This window comes from Aquarana catesbeiana, linkage group LG04 (genome assembly GCF_042186555.1).
Source record: "Aquarana catesbeiana isolate 2022-GZ linkage group LG04, ASM4218655v1, whole genome shotgun sequence".
Taxonomy (NCBI): Eukaryota; Metazoa; Chordata; class Amphibia; order Anura; family Ranidae; genus Aquarana; species Aquarana catesbeiana.
Window position 1 is genome coordinate 544,143,148 of NC_133327.1, and position 22,626 is coordinate 544,165,773.

At 38.4% G+C, this 22,626-nt stretch overlaps 1 protein-coding gene across 13 annotated transcripts in view; it reads right to left on the reverse strand.

Moving 5' to 3' along the window:
* ARID1B (AT-rich interaction domain 1B) overlaps positions 1 to 22,626 on the reverse strand; it is a 534,317-nt gene that overhangs the window by 42,732 nt on the left and 468,959 nt on the right. For 9 of the 13 annotated variants that reach the window (XM_073627912.1, XM_073627914.1, XM_073627909.1 and 6 more), the window contains 4 exons: positions 21,148 to 21,281; positions 4,826 to 4,932; positions 3,991 to 4,149; positions 103 to 312 (listed from right to left, as the gene is read on the reverse strand). In XM_073627912.1, the coding sequence (XP_073484013.1) occupies positions 103 to 312; positions 3,991 to 4,149; positions 4,826 to 4,932; positions 21,148 to 21,281 (610 nt within the window). The remainder of the gene's footprint in view (positions 1 to 102; positions 313 to 3,990; positions 4,150 to 4,825; positions 4,933 to 21,147; positions 21,282 to 22,626) is intronic. The other 4 variants (XM_073627919.1, XM_073627918.1, XM_073627916.1 and 1 more) reach the window with 1 other exon arrangement.

A 22,626-nucleotide genomic window follows, 5' to 3' on the forward strand; every position in this document is an offset into this window, starting at 1 on the left:
GGTCTGTGAATATCAAGCCTGTGTCCTATGATGTATAATTAAGATGAATAATTTGGACTGGAGTTATTGCTGACCAGAATGACATATTGATTTTCATATTACCTGAGCCAGACCGCCAATCTCTTTGACACAGAAGTACAGCCTGACCAAGTCTAGGGGCTTCCTGCCCACAGCCGGCAATGTTGCAACAGGTGTTCCTCTTTCTTCCATAAACGTCAGGTATCTGTCCACCCATATCTTGCGTTCAGGTTCGTTCCCCAACTCATACAACTTTGTTATTTTTTCTCCAGTAGTGGTGGATGAATTGGATTTCTGCATTGCGTGGAAAGAGTGAGATTTATTAACATAACTACTCCATTATGAACAAAATTACACAGAAACCTTACCTGGAAGTATTTAGAGTAAAAAAAAAAGTCATAGCACAACAAACTCAAACATATGACTGAGAATTTCATATTAATAGATATACATGAATACATATACAACATCTTTTGTTTAATACATAATACAAGTAATTAGTTGGATTTCCATCAGTTCAGTTGTTTTCAGGAACATTTGTCAGATTTTAGCAGATTGATAAAAAGGAGTATGAAAAAAATACACGTCACTTATGAAGGAAGTTTGCCTTACAAAGTGAGGGCTCAATCAAGCTCAAAATTTTGTATTTTCCCACAGTGTCTATACCAACAGTCAGAACAAATAGAGAGGTGAAGGATAAAAACCAACCATTTGCCTTTAGCGTACAAGTTGTTTACGATTGAAAATGTCTTTAACGGTAAACAGACAAATCTGCAAGTATCATCTCAGCAGGTATAGAAAAAGATAAGGGGGGGGGGTGTATAAGCAAGGAGAACACCAAAAAAAAAAACCACCAGACACCAAAGAGTGGTGTAACAAGATAATTCTCCAGTTTAACTATTAGGCCGGCCATACACGGTTCAAATCTCCCCGGTTTAGCAGGAACCAGCTGAGATTCGAGCCGTTAATGGGAAGGTTGAATGTACCAAGTTGATCGATCAACTTTGGTACAACCAGCCTGCCGGATTCTCTTGTGATCACTAGCGTTAATCGCTGTGTTCTTCCAGCGGGGGTGGCTTCCCCTGCCAGGAGAAGACAATTGCTGATTCCCCTTTCGACAATGTCTGTGTTGATGGGGGAATCATGCGTATTTCTTTCCAGCAATCCATGGTTTCAGGAAAGAAATTCGTGCCTTGTATGGCCAGTCTTAGAGACAACAATTCACACAATAATAAATAAAACTATCCAATGTATACATGAAGGACTTCAAAGATAAGACAATAATTAGAAATATATAGGCAACTTTATTGAACATTAGATATTTTAATGTCCTAAGTATAAGTAAACCCGCCCCAAAAATAATCCTCTATATTGTGTGTGTAAATATATTTATTCTACATCTTTCTGCTGTTTGAATGTATAATGAGTGTATGAATAATAAAGAGAGACCAAAGCACTCGACTAGTTAACACTCGAGTTCAGACAATAGTTCTACTTAAAAGTTGGGCAATATTACATCTGCACTCCATGATTTTTTTTTTTTAGTAATGTAAACTTTGACAAATCATTTAGCTTTAGCTAGATTATGGCATGTTTTTTCCTGCCAGTCTGTCTGTCTTCGAGAGATTTCAATTTTTTTCCTGTCTCAGGGACACAACAGAATGTTGGGGAAAATATGGCCAAAGATTTAATGATTTCTTCTCGACTCTAGTTTAGTTGAGAACTGCAAGCGCCCCTTCATGCTTGCACATTTTCCTGCACTTGTTTTTGAAAATTAATGGGTTCGCAGCATACTCAACACACAAAAAAAACCCACACCTGCAGAATTGTTTTAGAGTACAGAGCATCACAACAAGTTATTATGTACAGTATGTTTTGGTGCACTGTAATGCAGGTTCATTGGCAGCTACTGTATTTGTGCTGGGGTGCCATTCTAAATGAATTTGCATTACTGCAATACATAGGTGTGGAGCCAACCTAAAATATTAGATTTCCCATTACTGTCTGCCTCATAAAAATTGTCAACAAGATGAATAGAGAGCCTGAATCTCCCAAGACAGCATTACAAACCTGACAGTTTCTAACCAAAATGTAAAAAAGTTTTTCTCTGAGATATAGGGACGGTTCACTGGAACTTTGGATGTGAAAGGAAGGATATCCTGGAAATGGGAGCCCCTACCTATTTGATTTCTGCACATTTTTTGGCTGCCTACCCCCCAGACATTGAGAATAGTTGGATCACATGACCTGGCCAAGTTTAAAACCCTCTTTGCTCTGCTTGAAACATGGATGATGTGCTTCATTTTCTCAGTTGATGTGTCAATTTAATCTGATTATGGATGACCGTTGAGGGCTTCCTGTACTTTTTGCATATAACTGACTGTATGAGAGCCTCCTAGCCCTTCCCTCTCCCCACATGGGAAAGAGACGACACACACTTTATACTTCCAGTGAAAACATGATTTTATTATTATGAGAATCATGAGTTTTAACATGTTGATTGCTCACATGTACATCTATTTATGGAAACACGTTGAGTTCACATGTCGAGAGTATTGCATCTATACAATAATTGAACCCTGTACTCAAAATGTTATTATTTGGTTTGTGTTTGGTTTTTGCTGAATGTTCCAATAAAATGTATGGTTTTTATATATGCAAAGGTTTTCTTCATATCTATATGTTTCTAAAAAAAAAAAAAAAACCCTGGCTATCACTATTATTGTTTGTATTTGTCTGAGATATACTTTTGGTATAGTTTAACATCCAAGGGATTCTTTACACCATAAAAAACAAAGAACTGAAGTACAGAATAAAATATTTAAAATAAACACCTAGAAATATAGTTATAATGTATGGAAAATAATATTACCCTCTATATTCTTATTTTTAGAGTAGCAACATAAAACGTGTTTTGTTTATATTGTTAGTACAGATAAATATATAGTTATAATGCATGGAAAATAATATTACCCTCTATATTCTCAGTACGTTTATGGACAGACAATTGACTTATTTTTAGAGTAGCAACATAAAAAGTGTTTTGTTTATATTGTTAGTACAGATGAATATTAAAGACAAAAGATAATTTTATTCTTGAGTAGACCATTAAAATATATGATTACTGGGTTGTTATATTATTCAGAATACACTGCATACATGCATTTTACATGCATATATTCTTTATCTGTTTTATTATGCCTTTTGCATGATCCCATGCCAAGAGGAACTCATCTATCTCAGATTTACCTAGTGATCCCTTCTGGGTTGCGATCTGCCAGTTAGGTCTCTTTAAAATAACTCTATGGAGCAGAACCAGGTTTTCAGTGTACCAGATACAAAATCAAAGATTACACTAAATATTTAACTAAGGATGTACCCATTTCTACAATGTTTATGCCCAGTTTTTGGGACCACGAAATGAGGAGTGTTAGGGATATATCACCCCGACAATCCATAAAAATGTCATTCTAGCTCGTAAGGACACTGGCACTGTGACAAATGCACAAAAAGCCCTCTTCCTTGTTAATTTTGAGAAAGTGTTTAAATATTAAAACTGTAAATAAAAGCATTACATGATGTAAAGAAAGCAGCACTTATTGTTTTCCAGCGAGTAACTCCTACATGTAATCCATAACAAGGATTTATTAAGGCTAATTTAAACATCAAACAAATAATGGCAGCAAATGCTAAATATAAATTAATCATAAATCATTCGATTTAGAATGTTTAAAATCTGTGTCTATGCAATATTCCAAATTCAGTTACAAATTCGGCATTCATAATGTTGTACACACATATTTTAGCCAAATTACAAAAAGAAAGGGACAATATTAGAAATAAAACACTTTATATAGAGAGAGGGCAAACAAACACACTAAAATGAATAAAAATATTTCTTAAAAATAAAATACATGCTAACAGTAATTTGAATTATTTCCAAATATAAAATAACAAAACAGGGCCACTTACAGGGCTTGATGGAGTCTTTGGCCAGCCTGGGCTGTTAATGCTATCACTTTCATCTCCATGAAAGGAGGAGATGCTAGCGGAGCTTGGGGACAATGGGGAAGGGACTGGCAGGTTGCCTGGGGTTGGGGGCTGAGATATACCCTGTGAACTGTAGCTATCCTGTGGTAGAAGAATACAAAACAAAATGTGACAAGAGAAGGGCAAACTTTACCAAAAAAAGAAATAGATCAACTGGTAATGCAAAAATGTTGCATGTATGGAAAAAGGGAGGGGTAAAAGACAAGCATATAAGATGCATGAATCGAAGACTGTTAATTCATTGGCTAGCAATTAGTGCATATCTGGCAAGTTCTTAGATGCTTGGCTAATGTTACTGAGCCACCATGCTTAATTCAAGCAAACATGAAATGCTTAAGCATGGACTGCCCCTCAGTGAAAATAAAATTAAAGCTGCTTGCCCTACATTGAAGGGGAACGGGGGAGCAAAGTATTTGTTACATTTATTGTGCTGTTTAGACGGCCAGCAACAGAAGCTTGAACTGAAGGCAAGAAGGGAAAATGGCTGCAGTTTTAGAATCCAGGCACAAAAGTCCCTTCCAAACCCCACCAGCTTAAAATATCCCCAAGCTCATGATCATTCCTTTGCCTCAAAGTGAAAATGAAATTAGAACTAGTATCTTTCAGATCCAGACCATCTAAACAAATACAGGCCCACAACACAGATGGAGAACACATGCAGCAGAGAAAGGAAACTGGAAAAAAAAATAGATAATGGAAGACAGTATGGACAACGCAGCGAGCCAACAAAGCTGCTACCACATGCGTGAGGAAATACCTTTGACTTTGGTTCAGGGTGAGGAGGCCCATCTTCTTTACCATCAAGTTTGAGGGAAGTAGGCAGCTTAGAATCTCCAGTCATCATTTCAGCAAGACCTAAGTGACCTAGAAAACAAAAAAAACATTATCTTTTTCATAAATCATGGAGTCTATTATTATCTATGGTTTCTATTTTAAAAGATCAAATAAAGATGTACAACTGTGGTTATTGGAGGCAGTGTCAGTTTGTTATGTCTCAAGTCCGGGTTCTCGAAGCAGGGTCATGTAGGAATGAGGCTCCTAGCACAGGGGGCATAGAGAAGAATTCCCTTCCTCAAGCCCATGCTAACACTGACAGCGAAAAGACTCACCTCCGGTGCTGGGATCCTCTACCCATAAATAACATAAACAGTTTGTTATGTCTCAAGTCCGGGTTCTCGAAGCAGGGTCATGTAGGAATGAGGCTCCTAGCACAGGGGGCATAGAGAAGAATTCCCTTCCTCAAGCCCATGCTAACACTGACAGCGAAAAGACTCACCTCCGGTGCCGGGATCCTCTACCCATAAATAACATAATGCCCAGATCTAGCCATCAGAAGATTATATTTAATTGGCAGATGGAATTCTTGGTTAGCCACAAAATAATAAAGCATTAATAGGTGAGGTATGCCTCTGTGTTCACACCAGTGCATTACTGATGAAGTTCCCAGGAAATCTTACCTCAGACTATACATGTGACCAGTTCACAACAAAAAGCATTGAAAAAAGGATCCTTAGATGTAGGTCTATCATTAACAACCAGAAGTCACTGTTACCTATGATTTCAGTACAGCAATGAGTATTGAGCCTAAGGGATAGCACTAGTTGCCAGTAAATGGCCAGGATGCACTTTCATGATTGCACATAAAATCATAGAATTGCTGCCATCTCTCTCCCCCTCTATCTATATATACACTGTATATACAGACAGACATGCACTCATATACAGTATACACAGCAACCTTTTTGACTAGCATGCAGAATCAGCCTACCATTTAACTATACTGATATTTTACTATTTTATGGTTTCTTAAACTTACAAATATGAATGAACCTGCCATTTTCCAGATAAACAATAAGTCTTTAGGAGGGAGAAAAGAAGCCGGATGAGTAAGCTTTTGTGATTTGAAAAAAAGCCGGCAGGATAGAAAGTCTAAAATATCTATACACAATATATCATAATTAATTAAAAATGTGTGTGTGTATATATATATATATATATATATATATATATACACACTTACAGTGTGTGTGAATGTATGTGTGGATAGATGAAGAAAAATCTAAATGAACAAAATAAACAATTTCAGTCAAAAAGCATATTTAACCTCTTATTTTATATTATGATGTGTATGACATGCTGACTTATATTACACTTGGGCCAACGAAACATCCTAAATTCTAAGTGGCTATAATCCCATCAGTGAGAGAAAAAGTTCCTTGACACTTGGCCAATAGTGCTACATCGTTATTATTCTCAATTATATGAAGGGAGGGACACTGAACCTTGTGGGATTGAAGGATGCCTTTCAGCTACTCCTGAATGGTTAGGAAATTTCCAGTTGGAAACTGCTGAGACTGCATTTAAAGTATTATTTTTATTATTATAACTTTTACTGTTACAAATCTGTAATTGACACAGAATTCAGTGTAAGAAGCACCTAAATTCTGAAACCGGTCTTACACGTTACAATCTGATTATATAATCTTTTTACATTTACTACTGTGTGTGAGATTACCTGACTGTATTTAAACTGGAAGAATTAGGTAGGTTTTCAAATTGTGGTGTTGGTATAGCTAAAGACTGAACAGTCAAATGGTACCTTTTGTGTCCAGCTTTAATTCTTTTGGTTGTCTGGCAGGTTTACATAGTTAACTGTATTCTAGAAATAGACGTTCCCAATAAGTTCAGCCTCTCACGATCATCAGGTTTGATCTGTAGGGTAACCTTACCAGAGCTTGTGTTAGATCAATAGTTTAAATATGGATGTGTCCTGGTGGTGATATCGGGAGTACTTAATGTTCTGACCTTACTTGGGCAGCTGTATATAATAAACTGTGGTCAAGACATGCCGAAAAGCATTTTTCAAATCCGTATGTGAGTATAGTTTTGTTATTAATGTTATTTATATGATTTTACATTACTTAAGAAAAAAAATATCCTGGAGGTTGTTTTCTTGTAACTTTCACAATTTAGTCACATTACTTTAAAGAGCCTTGCTTTACAAACATTCCCCAGAGGCTTCTGATTAGCTCTGAATAGTCGCATGAGGACACTTATGTCACGATAACCATTTGTAACCCCAAATGTACTCTGCATTTCAGCTTTCACTCATGCTGCATCTATAAGGGTTGTTTACACTTTTCAGATCTTTAGAAGCACGTTACTACATGTACATTAAAGTGTATGTCCAACCAACCCTTTTTTCTTGAATTTAGATAGAATGAGGAAAGGTTAGAACGCCTCTCAGGTTTTACAGCTATCCAGGGCTCCTACAGAGAGAGTTATCCTCACTTCCTTTCCTGATATTTAAACAGGGTATGGGGATAACCAACAACAATACAGATATAAAAACACCTTTCTGTAGTAGAGTAGGGGAAGGCTAGAGCCCCTGTCATATTTTAATTCTTGTCTGTGTGCCTGTTGCAGATTATCTCTTACATCCGCTCTGGTAAAACCATTGCCAACAGAACAGGAAGTGAGGGGAACTCTAACCACTGGAGCCCCGAAAAGCAGTTGAAACCCAACAAGAGAACTAACTTCTTCTCATTCTTTCCAAAACTAGAAAAACGTTTCTGGCTTGCCCTATACTTTTACAGTACTTTATGTTAATGTGCAAGCATGTCAAGGCAACTCAGTCATTTGGAATTGAATGCCAACACATCTCAACGCAAGTAAAAAATGTCCCTACACCATTTTTTTGTAATGCAGTGCACCATAATCAGTGGCATGTGTAGTGTGGTGTGCTAGAGCAACAATGTTGAAAGCTACTGTACTCACGGCTAAGTGGTTAGCACTTGCGCATGGCAGCATTAGGGGCGCCGGGTCAAATCTCAACTAACAGCACTAACTGCCTAGAACTTGCATGTTCTCCCTGTACCTGCATGGGTTTCCGCCAAGTACTTCATTCTCTTCCACATTCCAAAGATTTTCTGGCAGATTAATTGGCTCCTGTCTAAAATGGCCCTAATATGTGTATATATGTAAGTTAGAGGCCTTAGATTGTAATCTCCGTGAGGATAGGGACTGATTTGAGTGTACAATATATGTGTAAAGTACTACACAAATTATTGGCACTATATAAATACCTGCAATAAATATGTACTGGGGTGCCATACAGTTAGCAATATGCCACTTTTTGGTTATGTGATGTCTACCTAAAGGTTGCAATGTCAGCATTGCATGATATGCCCTCGTTAATATAGCAATAAAATAGGTGATTAATAGGTGAAAGCAATATTTTAAAGTGGTTGTAAACCCTTGTTTACAACTTTATGTTACAGGTAAGCCTATATTAAGGCTTACCTGTAGCTAACAAGGATATCTCCTAAACCTGCACGGTTTAAGAGATATCCCTGTATTTGCATATGCCAACGTCATGCGGCACATGCGCACTTAAGACAACTGAAGCAATCGTGCTATATGCCGTTGCTTCAGTTGTACTGTGCTGTCCCTACGCGCATGCGTGGTGTGACGTCATCACGGCTCCGGCTAATCACAACGTGGGAGCTGCAATACCCGGAAGTCACTCCGGGACAACATGTCGGCGGTCGGAGGGGGAGACGTGGACCAATGCGGGGGCTTCGATCTGAGGTATGTAATACATAATTAGCTAGTATGCTATGCATACTAGCTAATTAAGCCTTTGTCTTGCAGGGTTTTTTTGCTGAGGGTTTACTTCCTCTTTAAGCTGTAGCTAACTGATTCTAAATGTTATTTTCCAAATAACATTGTTACAAAGAAAACTTAAACCCAAAAAAGGCTAAATAGAAAAATGTACAAATGTGACAATACTATTTTACATCCCACTTTAAAATATTCTGGAAAACGTTAACATAAGTTATTTCATGTAAATTAAACAACTGGGCGAATGCGCCAAAGAATAAAAAAAAATCTGTTTGCCGTCTGCTAAATTATTACTGCAAACAGTAGCATATTATTGCGCTTTAGAAAATAATTAGACAATCACAGCAGAGAGAGCTTATGCAGGACTCTGGCGAACAAACTGGCAAGCACCTCCATGCTAATTTGCTAATATCCATAACATCACCACAGGTTTGCAATGACCACAAATCTGCCAACACCCTATCCAGCCATGTGCAAAATACATTTAAAAATGTGTGCCGCCTATTAGGCAAAAATGTCACCCTATGGCAGGAGGAAAAAAAAAGTAATATTATGCCATTCTAAAGTGATTTTCAGTGATCTACGTTAATTGTTTGTAGCATACTTTCAGTCTTGGCTCTGCTATTCCACGTGAACACAGCTACACCATTAAATAGTCATCTTAAATTAGGCATTTTCGTTTCTGGCAGGTGGTGATGTGTTAAATCACCTAAGGGTGTCTTCGGCCTCATGGGAGGAACCCTGGGATCCCAAAGGCAGCTCTAATATGCAAGGAACTATGTCTCTCATTTTCATACTGTGGCCCCTCCTCATTTTGTTCCACTCATTGTTTAAACACTAATAACAAAATTATACTCACATACGATCTAACACAAGCTCTGGTAAGGTTACCCTGCAGGTCAAAACTGATGATCGTGAGAGGCTGAACTTATTAGAAACGTCTATTTCTAGAATACAGTTAACTACCTAAACTTGCCAGACAACCAAAAGAATTAAAGCTGGACACAAAAGGTACCATTTGACTGTTCAGTCTTTAGCTATACCAGCACCACTATTTGAAGACCTACCTAAACAATTCTTCCAATTTAAATACAGTCAGGTAATCTCACACACAGTAGTAAATGTAAAAAGATTATATAATCAGATTGTAATGTGTGTGACCGGTTTCAGAATTTAGGTGCTTCTTACACTGAACTGTGTCAATTACAGATTTGTAACAGTAAAAGTTATAATAAAAAACATAATACTTTAATTGCAGTCTTAGCACTTTCCAACTGGAAATGTCCTAACCATTCAGGAGTAGCTGAAATGCATCCTTCAATCCGACAAGGTTCAGTGTCTCTCCCTTCATATAATTGAGAAAGAATAACGATGTAGCACTATTGGCCAAGTGTCAAGGAACTTTTTCTCTCACTGATGGGATTATAGGCATGTAACATTTAGGATGTTTCACTGGACCAAGCGTAATATAAGTCAGCATGTCATACACATCAGAATATAAAATAAGAGGTTAAATATGCTTTTTGACTGAAATGGTTTATTTTGTTCATTTAGATTTTTCTTATTCATCTATCCACACATACATTCACACACACACAGTAAGTATATATATATATATATATATATATATATATATATATATATATATATACACACACACACACATACACACACACACATATTTAATTAATCTGATATATTGTATATAGATATTTTAGACTTTCTATCCTGCTGGCAGCAAAGCTTCGCCAAAGCTGCTTAGCCTAAAAGCAAGCTTGAAGGCAGTTCTGTGAAGCTGGCCGTATGCGTATAGATTACCTTTATTCAGCCTGTTGGCTGAATGAAAGAAATCTAACAGATTCCTCCCTCCAGACTAACAGCCCCACTGGCTGTCAGAATTTCCAAACAGGGCCTGCATCTGATTGGATGCAGGTGCTGTTTCGCTGATAAGTCTCTGACAGTCTCCTTCGAGCATACAGTGCTTGAATTTCGATTGATCCAACAGGAATCCGCTGAACTGCTGAGTAGTGTATGGCCACTTTTACAGGGTATTTTCTTAAGGGTTCTAGAGTGCTTTGCCATGTGTTAAATGTTTATTTTTAAAACAAGGGAAAACACACTATAACTACATTATATATATATATATACACACACACACACACATATACACAGCCCGATCAGCCATAACATTATGACCACTGATAGGTAAAGTGAATAACATTGATTGGGTGGGATATATTTGGCAGCAAATTGGTATGCAAAAAACTGGCAGCCACCCCAACCTATAACTAAGCCTTTGCTGTAAGGTGCACATGGAAGGGCAACACACATCACAAACACAATGCTGCTTTGCCGGGAAATCTTTGTTTGTGAAGTGAACATGTTGTCTCTGAAGTTAATTAAAAGCAGAAAAAAATGTTAAAAGCAGAAAACAAATTGGAAAGTGTAATGATTTGAGCAACTTGGACAAGGGCCAAATTGTAATGTAACTCAAATTCCTGAAAAGGTTAATGCTGTTTCTGATAAGAGAGTGTCATGACACACAGTGCATCGCAGTTTGCTGCATATGGGGTTGAATACCCACAGAATGGTCAGGGTGCCCATGCTGACCCATGTCCACAGCCAAAAATACCTACAATGAGCATGTGAGCATCAGAACTGGGTTACAGAGCACTAGAAGGCGGTAGCCTGCTCTAATAAATTCAAAAACAGTTTGAGGAACACAACGAGTTTAAAGTGTTTACTTGGCTTCCAAATTCTCCAGATTTCAATCCAATCAAGCATCTATGGGATGAATTAGTAAAACAAGTGAGATCCGTGGAGGCCACACACCCTGCAATTTACAGGATTTAAAGGACCTGCTACTGAAAGCTTGGTGCCACATACCACAGTATACCTTCGGATATATAGTGAAGTTAAGTTCATGCCTCAATGGGTTATGGTGGGTGGTCAAAATAGTATGGGTGATTGGTGTGTATATATATATATATATATATATATATATATATATATATATATATATATATATATACACACACACACACACAGTGTCTCACAAAAGTGAGTACACCCCTCACATTTTTGTGAATATTTTATTATATCTTTTCATGTGACAACATGAAAAGATATAGACCTTGCCATGATTGACCAAAGAAGTTGAGTGCACATGCTCAGCATCATATCCAGAGGTTGTCTTTGGGAAATAGATATATGAGCGCTGCCAGCATTGCTGCAGAGGTTGAAGGGGTGGGGGGGGGCAGCCTGTCAGTGCTCAGACCATATGCCACACACTGCATCAAATTGGTCTGCATGGCTGTCATCCCAGAAGGAAGCCTCTTCTAAACATGATGCACAAGGAAGCTTGAAGACAAGCAGACTAAGGACATGGATTACTGGACCATGTCTTGTGGTCTGATGAGACCAAGATAAACTTATTTGGTTCAGATGTTGTCAAGTGTGTGTAGCAACAACCAGGTGAGGAGTACAAAGACAAGTGTGTCTTGCCTACAGTCAAGCATGGTGGTGGGAGTGTCATGGTCTGGAGCTGCATGAGTGCTGCCAGCACTGGGGCGCTACAGTTTCCATGAGGGAACCATGAACGCCAACATGTACTGTGACATACTGAAGCAGAGCATGATCCCCCTCCCTTCAGCAGGGCAGTATTCCAACATAACAACGACCCCAAACACACTTCCAAGACAACCATTGCCTTGCTAAAGAAGCTAAGTGTAAAGGTGATGAACTGGCCAAGCATGTCTCCAGACCTAAACCCTATTGAGCATCTGTGGGGCATCCTCAAATGGAAGGTGGAGGAGCGCAAGGTCTCTAACATCCACCAGCTCCGTGATGTCGTCATGGAGGAGTGGAAGAGGAGTTCAGTGGCAACCTGTGAAGCTCTGGTGAACTCCATGCCCAAGAGGGTTAAGGTAATGCTGGAAAATAATGGTGGCCACACAAAATTTTGACACTTTGGGACCAATTTGGACATTTTCACTTAGGGGTGTACTCATTGTTGCCAGTGGTTTAGACATTAATGTGTGTTGAGTTATTTTGAGGGGACAGCAAATTTACACTGTTAAGCAAGCTGTACACTCACTACTTTACATCGTAGCAAAGTGTAATTTCTTCAGTGTTGTCACATGAAAAGATATAATAAAATATTTACAAAAATATTAGGGCTGTACTCACTTTTGTTAGATATTGTATATATACACACACGCATATAAAAATGCAAAAATCGTCAGGCAAAGCAGACTGATCACAACAGCTGTTACTTAAAATTCAATCTGGCCATATGCATAACATTCAAAAAAGCTGCAATAAACAAGTGTTTTCACACAGGCAGCTGTCAAACAATGCTTCAGAACATATTTTCCAATAGGAAGGGAAATGGTCAGGTAATTCAAAGAGGAAAAAATGTGCTATTGACATTACATTTGACTATTCCACAGGAGCAAATAAATCTCTTAGGAAGGGCAATCTGCCATCTGTTTGTTCCAGGTAAGAGTCACAGCTTACCATGTAAAGAGCAAAATCAATAAATGTGTCTATTTGCAGGCCACAATCTAAATGTGCAGGAGTCATTTTGTGTCAGTATGCCAAACAAAACCCATAAGGACCAGCCTAAATAAATATCATAGCCGAAAACTGCTCTCATACAAGACTGTAAGGTTGTCATTTGGACAACTACACATACTTATTGGCTTATGCAAAGTTATCTTGTAGTCGGGTCACATATTTGACAGAAAATATGACTGTAGGTTTATTTGAATGTTATGACAAATGACTATGTGATTGTTTTCTCCCAGAAAACCGTAGGGAGTTTTTTTTTTGTATATGCTTTGACTTGCGTACCTACATCAACTATAAAGCATGGACCCTAGAAATGTATATGCTGAGCTAATAATGTATGTTGTGTGAATGTTCTCACATCTTCTAATTTGGAAGTAAAACACAATTCAACCAGAGAAAGAAGGTGCGAAAACTGAAAAGCACAGTTAATGCTATTGAGTGATCACTGCAGCTGTGCTCAAGTCAGAAATTCTATTAATTTTATCTTCACTACGGCTTTGCTTTTGTATAATCTTGCATATGATTCCATAATCATATTCAATATTAATAATAATGTCATGAACTGATGTTCCAAGAATATAAAATCAGTCGTTAACCTAGAGGAAAAAATGGAAGATCTAGGCTTCAAGACTAGACCTCTCGTATATATTTTAGTTAAAAAACTGTTCTGGTTCTTACCAAGCATTTCTGATTCAAAGTATGTTAAATTACTATGGGGTTGGCTGTGTACATCATGTAACCTTTAAAGAGTTCCCTTTTGAACCAGATGAAATGTATTATAATACTAAATCAAAGTCATGAGATTTGGTAGAACATTTGTGAGCCATTATTCATAATAAACTCCTAAATGCTAGTCATACACAACTTATTTCTAATATATTAAAGCTTTCAGCTGAAAAAAAAACATATACTTATACATTTATGCTAGTATCTTAAGGGAATTTTTGTTTTATAAGAAAATATTTCAAATGAAAAAAAAGAAAACTATAGCACAGGTAGCACAGATTTGGACATTCATTATATCTATGCACACTGTAATAAAGGGGAGCTAAACCCTCCTACCGTTTTCAGCCAAGGAAGCTGCCATCTTAGCCCCTGTTCATCTTCAACTGCTATGATGCTGCACATGTGATCAGTAATAAACACCAGCCATTTGATGGGTTGACAATTTGGTTGAGAGCACAAGCAAATGGGACGGTTATATTTCGTGCTGAAATATAACCATTTTTTAAAACAAATTAAGCAATGGGTTTAGTTCCGTTTTAATTTGAATACTTTTCTCTGATGGAATGTTACGAGTGAGGGATGCCTAATGGAATGTGATGTCATATTTACAGCAATATTCTTTTGCTCCAAATTGCCATTTTCTTCAAGAATGTTGACCACATAGTACACTATTCTACCACAACTATTTGAGTTACAGCATATCCCACACCAAAATCAAGATACAGAAGGCAATCTGCATGTGTAGTATCTAAATATCTCCTCAGAGAAAATATCACCTCACTTATAGACTTGAAGTTTTAATAACCAAAAGAGTGATCTTGAATTATCATGATTATCAAGTTCTAACACATCTGACCATCTTATGTGGATGTATATATACAGTACGTGCATAGTATTTATTTGAATATTTTCCCTTAATGCAGGGATCTCCAAACTACAGCCCTCTAGCTGTTGCGGAACTACCTGTCCCATGAGGCATTGTAAAACTCTGACATGCACAGACATGACTAGGCATGATGGAAATTGTAGTTCCTGAACAACTGGAGGGCCATAGTTTGGAGACCCCTGCCTTAATGGAATGTTTGAATCGAAACAAAGTGAAAAATGTGATTGGATCCCTTTATGGAATGCTTTGTCATTATGACGAATGGTCATGACAAGATTCCGTCTCCAACTGTCCGTCTCGTCCAGCATGCCAACAACTCAATTCATACAGTGCACTATTCCACCACAATTATCCAAGCTATATTCAATACAGAGAGCAAAGATTCAGAAGACACTCTGCCTAGGTAAACATAAAAAAAAAAAAAAAAAGAAATGAAGCATGTAAAAAATCCTACACTTGTTTGGAATTACATATTTTTTAAGTTAAGCATCTCTTTGGATGGGTCTTCGTTAGTCAAAGCCAACAACCTATTAGGCCAGGCTTTTTGACCTATCATAAAATATTAAAGCCTGCAGAACACATTCCTGGTTAAATTTGTCTCTTTGCATGAAGAGTGAGAATTTAAATGCCTTTCATAACTCAGGGCCTCTTTTCATATGGGCAGGCTGGGCACTTGCCCGGGGACCCCACCTGCCCAGTGACCCCCAACCAGGGCCGGACTGGCCTACTGGGAAACTTCCCTGGGGCCGCTTTGAGTTGCAGCTGCAGCGCTCCGCTCTTTCCCTCTCTTCTCCTGTGTATCACGGAGCTGGCTGGGTCTATGTTCGGCGGCCGCACTGTAACAAAGTCCCGCCCCCCTAGGCCGGCTCGTGTAATAGTAGATTGAATCAGTGTTCCGCCTATCACACGAGCCAGTCTAGAGGGGCGGGACCTTGTTACAGCTTGGCCACCGAACAAAGACCCAGCCAGTTCTGTGATACACAGGAGGAGATGCCTGCTGTGTGTTTTACCAGGTGATGGTGAGTCTGTATTAATTGGCACAGTGATGCTGCATTCATGGGCACAGTGATGCTGCATTCGTGGGCACAGTGAGGCTGCATTCGTGGGCACAGTGAGGCTGCATTCGTGGGCACAGTGAGGCTGCAATGGTGGGCACAGTGAGGCTGCATTCACGGGCACAGTGAGGCTGCATTCACGGGCACAGTGAGGCTGCATTCACGGGCACAGTGAGGCTGCATTCACGGGCACAGTGAGGCTGCATTCACGGGCACAGTGAGGCTGCATTCACGGGCACAGTGAGGCTGCATTCACGGGCACAGTGAGGTTGCATTTGATGCGCACAGTGAGGCTGCATTTGATGCGCACAGTGAGGCTGCATTTGATGCGCACAGTGAGGCTGCATTTGATGCGCACAGTGAGGCTGCATTTGATGCGCACAGTGAGGCTGCAATCACGGGCACAGTAAAGCTCCATTTGATGGGCAATCGTGCGTGATTGCGTAGACAGGGCCCCAGTGCACTGTATTGCCCGGGGGCCTATAATGCTCTTAAGATGGCACTGTCATAACTTATGAGCTGATAACATTACATCAAGAATAAGAATATATTCACATGTAACAACTAATTACCATCACTTTAAGTCTAAACACTCTTATCTTACAAGGGGCAGAGGGCCTGTGATGTACAATACTTTTACTAAGACCCCTTTCACACTGGGGCTGCGGCCATGTTCATGTTTTAGCAGCGCTTTTGTGCCACTTTTTCGGACGCTAGCGGGGCGCTTTTAACCCCAAAAAAGGGGTTAAAAACTCCAGTTTTGTGGCGCTTTTAAAGCGCTGCCCATTCATTCCAATGGGCAGGGGCATTTTAGGAGTGCTGGATACAGTCCCAAAGATGCTGCTTGCAGGACTTTTTTTTTCCTGTCCCGCAAGCGCACCACCCCAGTGTGAAAAGGCACACTGGAATGAATGAGAGGTGGTTTTCAGCTGCTTAGCAGTGGCTATTTCTAGCGGTAAAGTGCCTGAAACTCGCCCCAGTGTGAAAGGGGTCTTAGGAAGGCACATTTCAAGGGTTAGTTCATGAGTGGTCTTGTTCAAAAGGTGATTTTATTCTGCACGATTAAATATGGGCTATTAGATCATGGAATGTAGTATATATATTTTAATATATATATATATATATATATATTAATATATATATATATATATATATATTTTAATATATATATATATATATATATATATATATATATATATATATATAGTATATAGTATATAATATAATATATAAATATATTTAATTGGCCAAATCTTTTCAGTTGACTCAAGCAACAGAAAAGATATTGTCACATATTGGCAGCGATGGGATTTGAAACTACTGTTGTCACACCTTGAACTTGTTTGAAATTAATATCTTAAAGGTCAGTAGCATTACATTTGGATGTGCCTGCAGACATGAAGCTTTACAAGCTTAAAAAATGACACTAATCTTGTTTGGAGTTAACATTTGATGTTTAAAATCCACATCATTTGGATGTGACTGAAGACTATCCTAAAAAAAGTGACTTTAATTTTGATTATTATGTTAGAATCCAACAGATTGGCGCTTTTCAATAAGGAGGACCTTCCTGCCCAGCAAATAGAAATTTTTTTTAGGGATTAAAAAGAGAACTCACATATGTCAACTTCTAATTTACTCTATAGTTTAGTATAGTATAGTATATCTTTTGACAAATCTAACAAATGCTTTGACTATGCCATAGATTTCCAAAGCTAGGGATGTACAGTTCGTTCACTAATCTGCATATGTGAATTTATTGGAATTTGTGTTATTACTTGCTCCTAAAAATGCTCAATTCACAAACAGAAGTACGGCTTTGGCATGGAATTATTTTTCTGCATGAAATGAAAATTTGAATTTTCTTTTCTTTCTTTTGTATAGAGCATGGAAAAAGAACAAGTTAGGTTTGAATTATGGTAATGACCTCCTAATGGGTGAGATTATCTTACTTCTATATCTGTGTTAATCATACAAATAATGGGAAGTACAGATATCATTGGGACAGAAAGGAACACACAGCAATAAAAACATTCAGAATTTCAGATCCTTCCCCCACTTTGATTAAACTTTTTGTTTGTGGCCCCCATTGGAAAGAATTCTCATCATTTCATGTTTTGACAGGAAGTGAAGGAAAATCTCTGTAAAAAATAAGTTTAGCCAAAGCTTTTTTGGCTTTACTTCTCCTATGGATCACAGGAGTGCAGGTAGTTCTGGTCGGGATCCGCCTAGAAGCCTGGACCGACAGCAAGCTCAGCTTTTTAGTGAGAGCATGAGCCGGCTGCTCCTGCCCCCTGCACAACCCAGTGCTCCAGTGAGCGCTGGGGGGACAGAGCAGAGAGATGATGATTGACAGTCACCAGTTCTCTGCATGCTGAAGATTGAGAGCTGAGCGATCAGCAGTGTTTAATTGCTCAGTTCTTGGTCTTAGAGGCAACAGGGGACAGCTGCAGCTAGAATTGGTGCCACAGCCATCTAAGTAAGTATGACTGTTTGTTTCTTTTATAATCCCATATTTTTCTTTTAATGGGGACAGAGATAAAACACAACAGAAGCTCTAACCCTCTTCTGCTTTATCCAAAATAAAAGGATTATTTTTTGAAACGTAAAATTAAAAATGGCTGCGTTCATACTGTCCATGTTTAAGCACATATTTTTTTTTCATTGAACTCAATGTAAACACTTGAAAATACATGCTGTAGTATTATCCCTGCAATGTTCACTTACTCGCTTTAAAGTTTCTCACAGTATTGGAAGTTAAAACCAGTATCTTACAGTATCTTATTAAATGAAGCACATGGCCAGAGGACATGTTTTACCAATAGTAAGCACAGGGAAAAAAAATCCCGTATTCAATTAAAACAGTTCACTGGCTAAAGGCAGCAATGAGAGATCAAAGAGCTTTATTTTAAAAGCTGTTAATGTTTTGCTTTGGCTGTCAATATGCACACTGCTGGTTATTAGAAGTTGCTCCAGTTTAAAGGATCATTTTCAAATTAACACGTGGGTTTTCATTCTCTGTGGTGGCAAATCAGTGGTAATAAAATAAGGCTCAGTGTTGGGTTTATTTCCAAAGAGAGGAATTCTTACAAATCTGCCTAGCCCCCAGTTCAGCAAACAGAATACTTCATGTTTAAATACTACCTGGCAGGGAAAATGGGCAATGTGTGCCTACCAAACACAGAATATGTATAACAGTTTTAAAACAAAAATACATATTCAAATTACATTTGTAAAATAAAAAAGTGGTATTAGGTGAAATCAATGTGAGAAGAAATCCAACTTGAACAGGTAGAAGCTTATGCATCACTGTTTATCTGTCCCTACCAAAACAGTACTGACATGCTCCAAAACTATAGTTCCTGGTCCCAGTTACGTCACTTCTGGTGACGTCTACTTCCAGTGATGTGCCCCCCCCCCCCCCCGCCTTCTTGCCGTGGCAGGTGAGAATGTACCAATGTGGATTCCACTGTTCTCATCGGTAACTCGGTTCCCCAGCATAACCTGCATGCCTGTGGTATGGGACTAGTCATCAACTGGTAACAACCGTTCATCTCAATTGTTTTTTAGCCATGTGTGGAATAAACCAAGACTGTTTTAATGGATACACTGTTCTTTGTGCTTCTGATATTACTGCCAGTCAGCCCTTTGAAGTCTAACGACATCATGCATATATGACACCCACATGTCATTTCAGGAGCGCCTTGTCAGTGTTATGTTTTCACCCAGAACTATGGTGCCTGTGCATATCTTTCTTCTGCAGGCCAGGTGAATGTAGGTGTCAATTTAGGACACATCCTAGTATCGCTGAATACGTACCCTGTCTCATCCTTCCTCCTGCATGTTACTACTGGCTTATCACTATGAGGGGCAGCCTCATCGCCAATAAGAACATGCAGAAGATGTGAGAGGAAGGAGCTAGCACTTACTATTTAACAGTAAGAGTCAAAACTTAGTTACAGTATACCGAGTTTCAATACATCTAGTATACCTGTCATGAACTTGGGCAATTCAAATGTATGTAAAGACATAAAAGTGGCTGAGGTTACTTGAGAATCTTGACATCTCTTGAAACAGTCGAGCTTGGCCCTATTCCTTCTGAGCCTCCCTAATGGTCACATAATCTAATTTGCAGAGAATATGTGGCTTAGTAGGTGTGAGTAATAGGTCCAGTTTAACTTTTATAGGGAAGTTCATAATTTGCATATATATTTATTATAATGAATCTTTGAATCTACTGCTAGGTTTAACATGTGGTTTCCATTGAAGATAATCACAGCTTATGCACTTTTTCATTATAATGCTTAAATCATTCAGGTTTGCATCCAGTTTTCTTTCACTGTAATAACTTTCTTTTTATGGTTCACCCACTAACAACATAAAACGTTAAGAGCAGGCGTCTCAAACTGGCAGCCCTCCAGCTGTTGTGAAACTACAAGTCCCATCATGCCTGTGGAAGTCATGCTTGTGACTGTCAGCCTTGCAATGCCCCATGGTACTTGTAGTTTTGCAACAGCTGGAGGGCCACCAGTTTGAGACCCCTGGTTTAGAGGTTTTCTAGTATTTAACCATAAAGGAGGAGCAAGATAAATAGATAGATATATACTGTATAGGTTACAATAGGTTTTGCTTTAGATTTATGGCATATAGGTAGACTGGCATGGATAACTTTGAAGCTATGATAACTATGGATGTTATAAAGCAGAAAAAAAAAGCAGTCTGATAAAGGAGCTAAATTCAAACTATGTAAAGTTGCATTAAGGGTGGCGTCGGATCTGAAAAAGTGCAACAGATAATGCAGAAAAAAGGAATGCATCAAAAAAATGGTATGGTAAAATCCATTAATGACAGTCAATAGCCAATGTGTTTTGGAAGTTACACAAATCCATCCATTTTCAAGATTCAAGCTGCATGTTAGTTTCATAACCTAAAAAGCCAGATGTGACTAAATGAATATGGAATCAAATGCAATGTTTGCACTGTAATGTTATGCTATACACCAACCTTATATCATTATACAGTTTTTATAAGACGTAAAATATCTTTGTATCAGAAGTACAGGGGCATGCCCGTATACAACTTTTACACAGGGAAGACAAAACAATTTCCAATCACATTTGCATTAGATAACCAAAAACAGATTAGGATCTCATGTGCATGAGAAAAAAAATAAAACAGATTCCAATCTCTTTTGTGTTTAATGTAACAGGAATTTACCTGCTGAACTGTTCATCATATTGTATGGGGATGATTGTGGAGTCATCATGGCAGCATTGCTATTTAAGGTCTGGCTGTATGGAGAGTTGGATCCCATAAGGCCGCTCTGGTTCATCCCAGGAAACCCGCTTTGTCTGAGCAAGAAGATGACAAGCAAACATTTTACATTTACAGTATTATAACACAACATTCTACTACATGAAATATGCCTTGGCTGCCTGTATAGAGCTATCATAAGTGTTATACATTGACTGCAACTGAACAGAGTTTAGAACTTTGTGTATCTATGTTATGTTTGGATAGTAGTTGTATATCTCAAAAAATCATCACAATTGAAAAATATATCAAGACAAAACACTGTCCTTGGAATCAAACTCTTGTAAGGTGTTCTTCACATATCTGGGTGGTTCAGCATCTGTCACAAAACATTTAACAAATGGCACTACAAGGAAAAGTGTTTGCAATGCCTGTCAAAACACGGCATGGGAAAAAAAGTTAAATGGGTTTAGAAATATATAGCTTAGTTAATTAGAAAACAAGAGAAAAAACACAAACGTTTGCTTTGTAATGCAATATATCAGCTGTTTTACAAGACGTGTCCGTGAACAGTTAGCAGGCATCAAGGTAAAAGCTGTTTGGATTCTTGTTAATTTTGAAAAACAGCTTTGGCTCTTGAGAGTCACAAAAGAAGACTGCTAAAAAGCAACACGCAATACTTCCAAGACATAGAAAACCCATCCTTGAATTAGCTGTATAAGTCGCTGTTGCTGGTTGCGCTTTATGTGAATAAATTGTAAAAGTGAATCAGTTACACATGAAGCAAGATCACAGCATGTACAGCAGCTAGAAACAGTATAGAGATTCATTTTTACCCTTATAATTATGCTGCTGAGTAATCGGCAGTGGTAAATTAGAGATTGTGACACCTTCTATTTCGAGAGGCCTGTAATCAGCTAACCTATGCTGGAAATAGTAGACAACACACTGTGCCTGTAGCCATCTTCATAAAACCTTCTCGTGCATGGCGTGATAGCATTCAGGGTGTGTGCAAAAATCAGTTTACTGTAGGTGCATTATTGTATCTCACAATGCAATGCCCTTCAAAAGGACAATGAGGAAGGCACATTTCATTGTAACATGTGGGGCGAGGGTTGGTGGTTGGGGCCACACCTTCAATCAGGGCACATAGGGCTAATTTTTAGAAAATAGAAGCAACGTTTACATACGCAAGCACTTTATTGGGTCTGATATTAGCAAACATTGGGGGGGTTTTACTAAAGGTAAATCCACTCTGCACTAAAAGTGCAATCTACAAGTGCAAAGTGCACTTGAAATTGCACTGAACGTGCACTTGGAAGTGCTGTCGCTGTAGATCCGAGGGGGACATGCAAGGAAAATAAAAAACAGCATTTTAGCTTGCACATGATTGGATAATAAAATCAGCAGAGCTTCACCTTATTTCAGATCTACCCCTCAGAT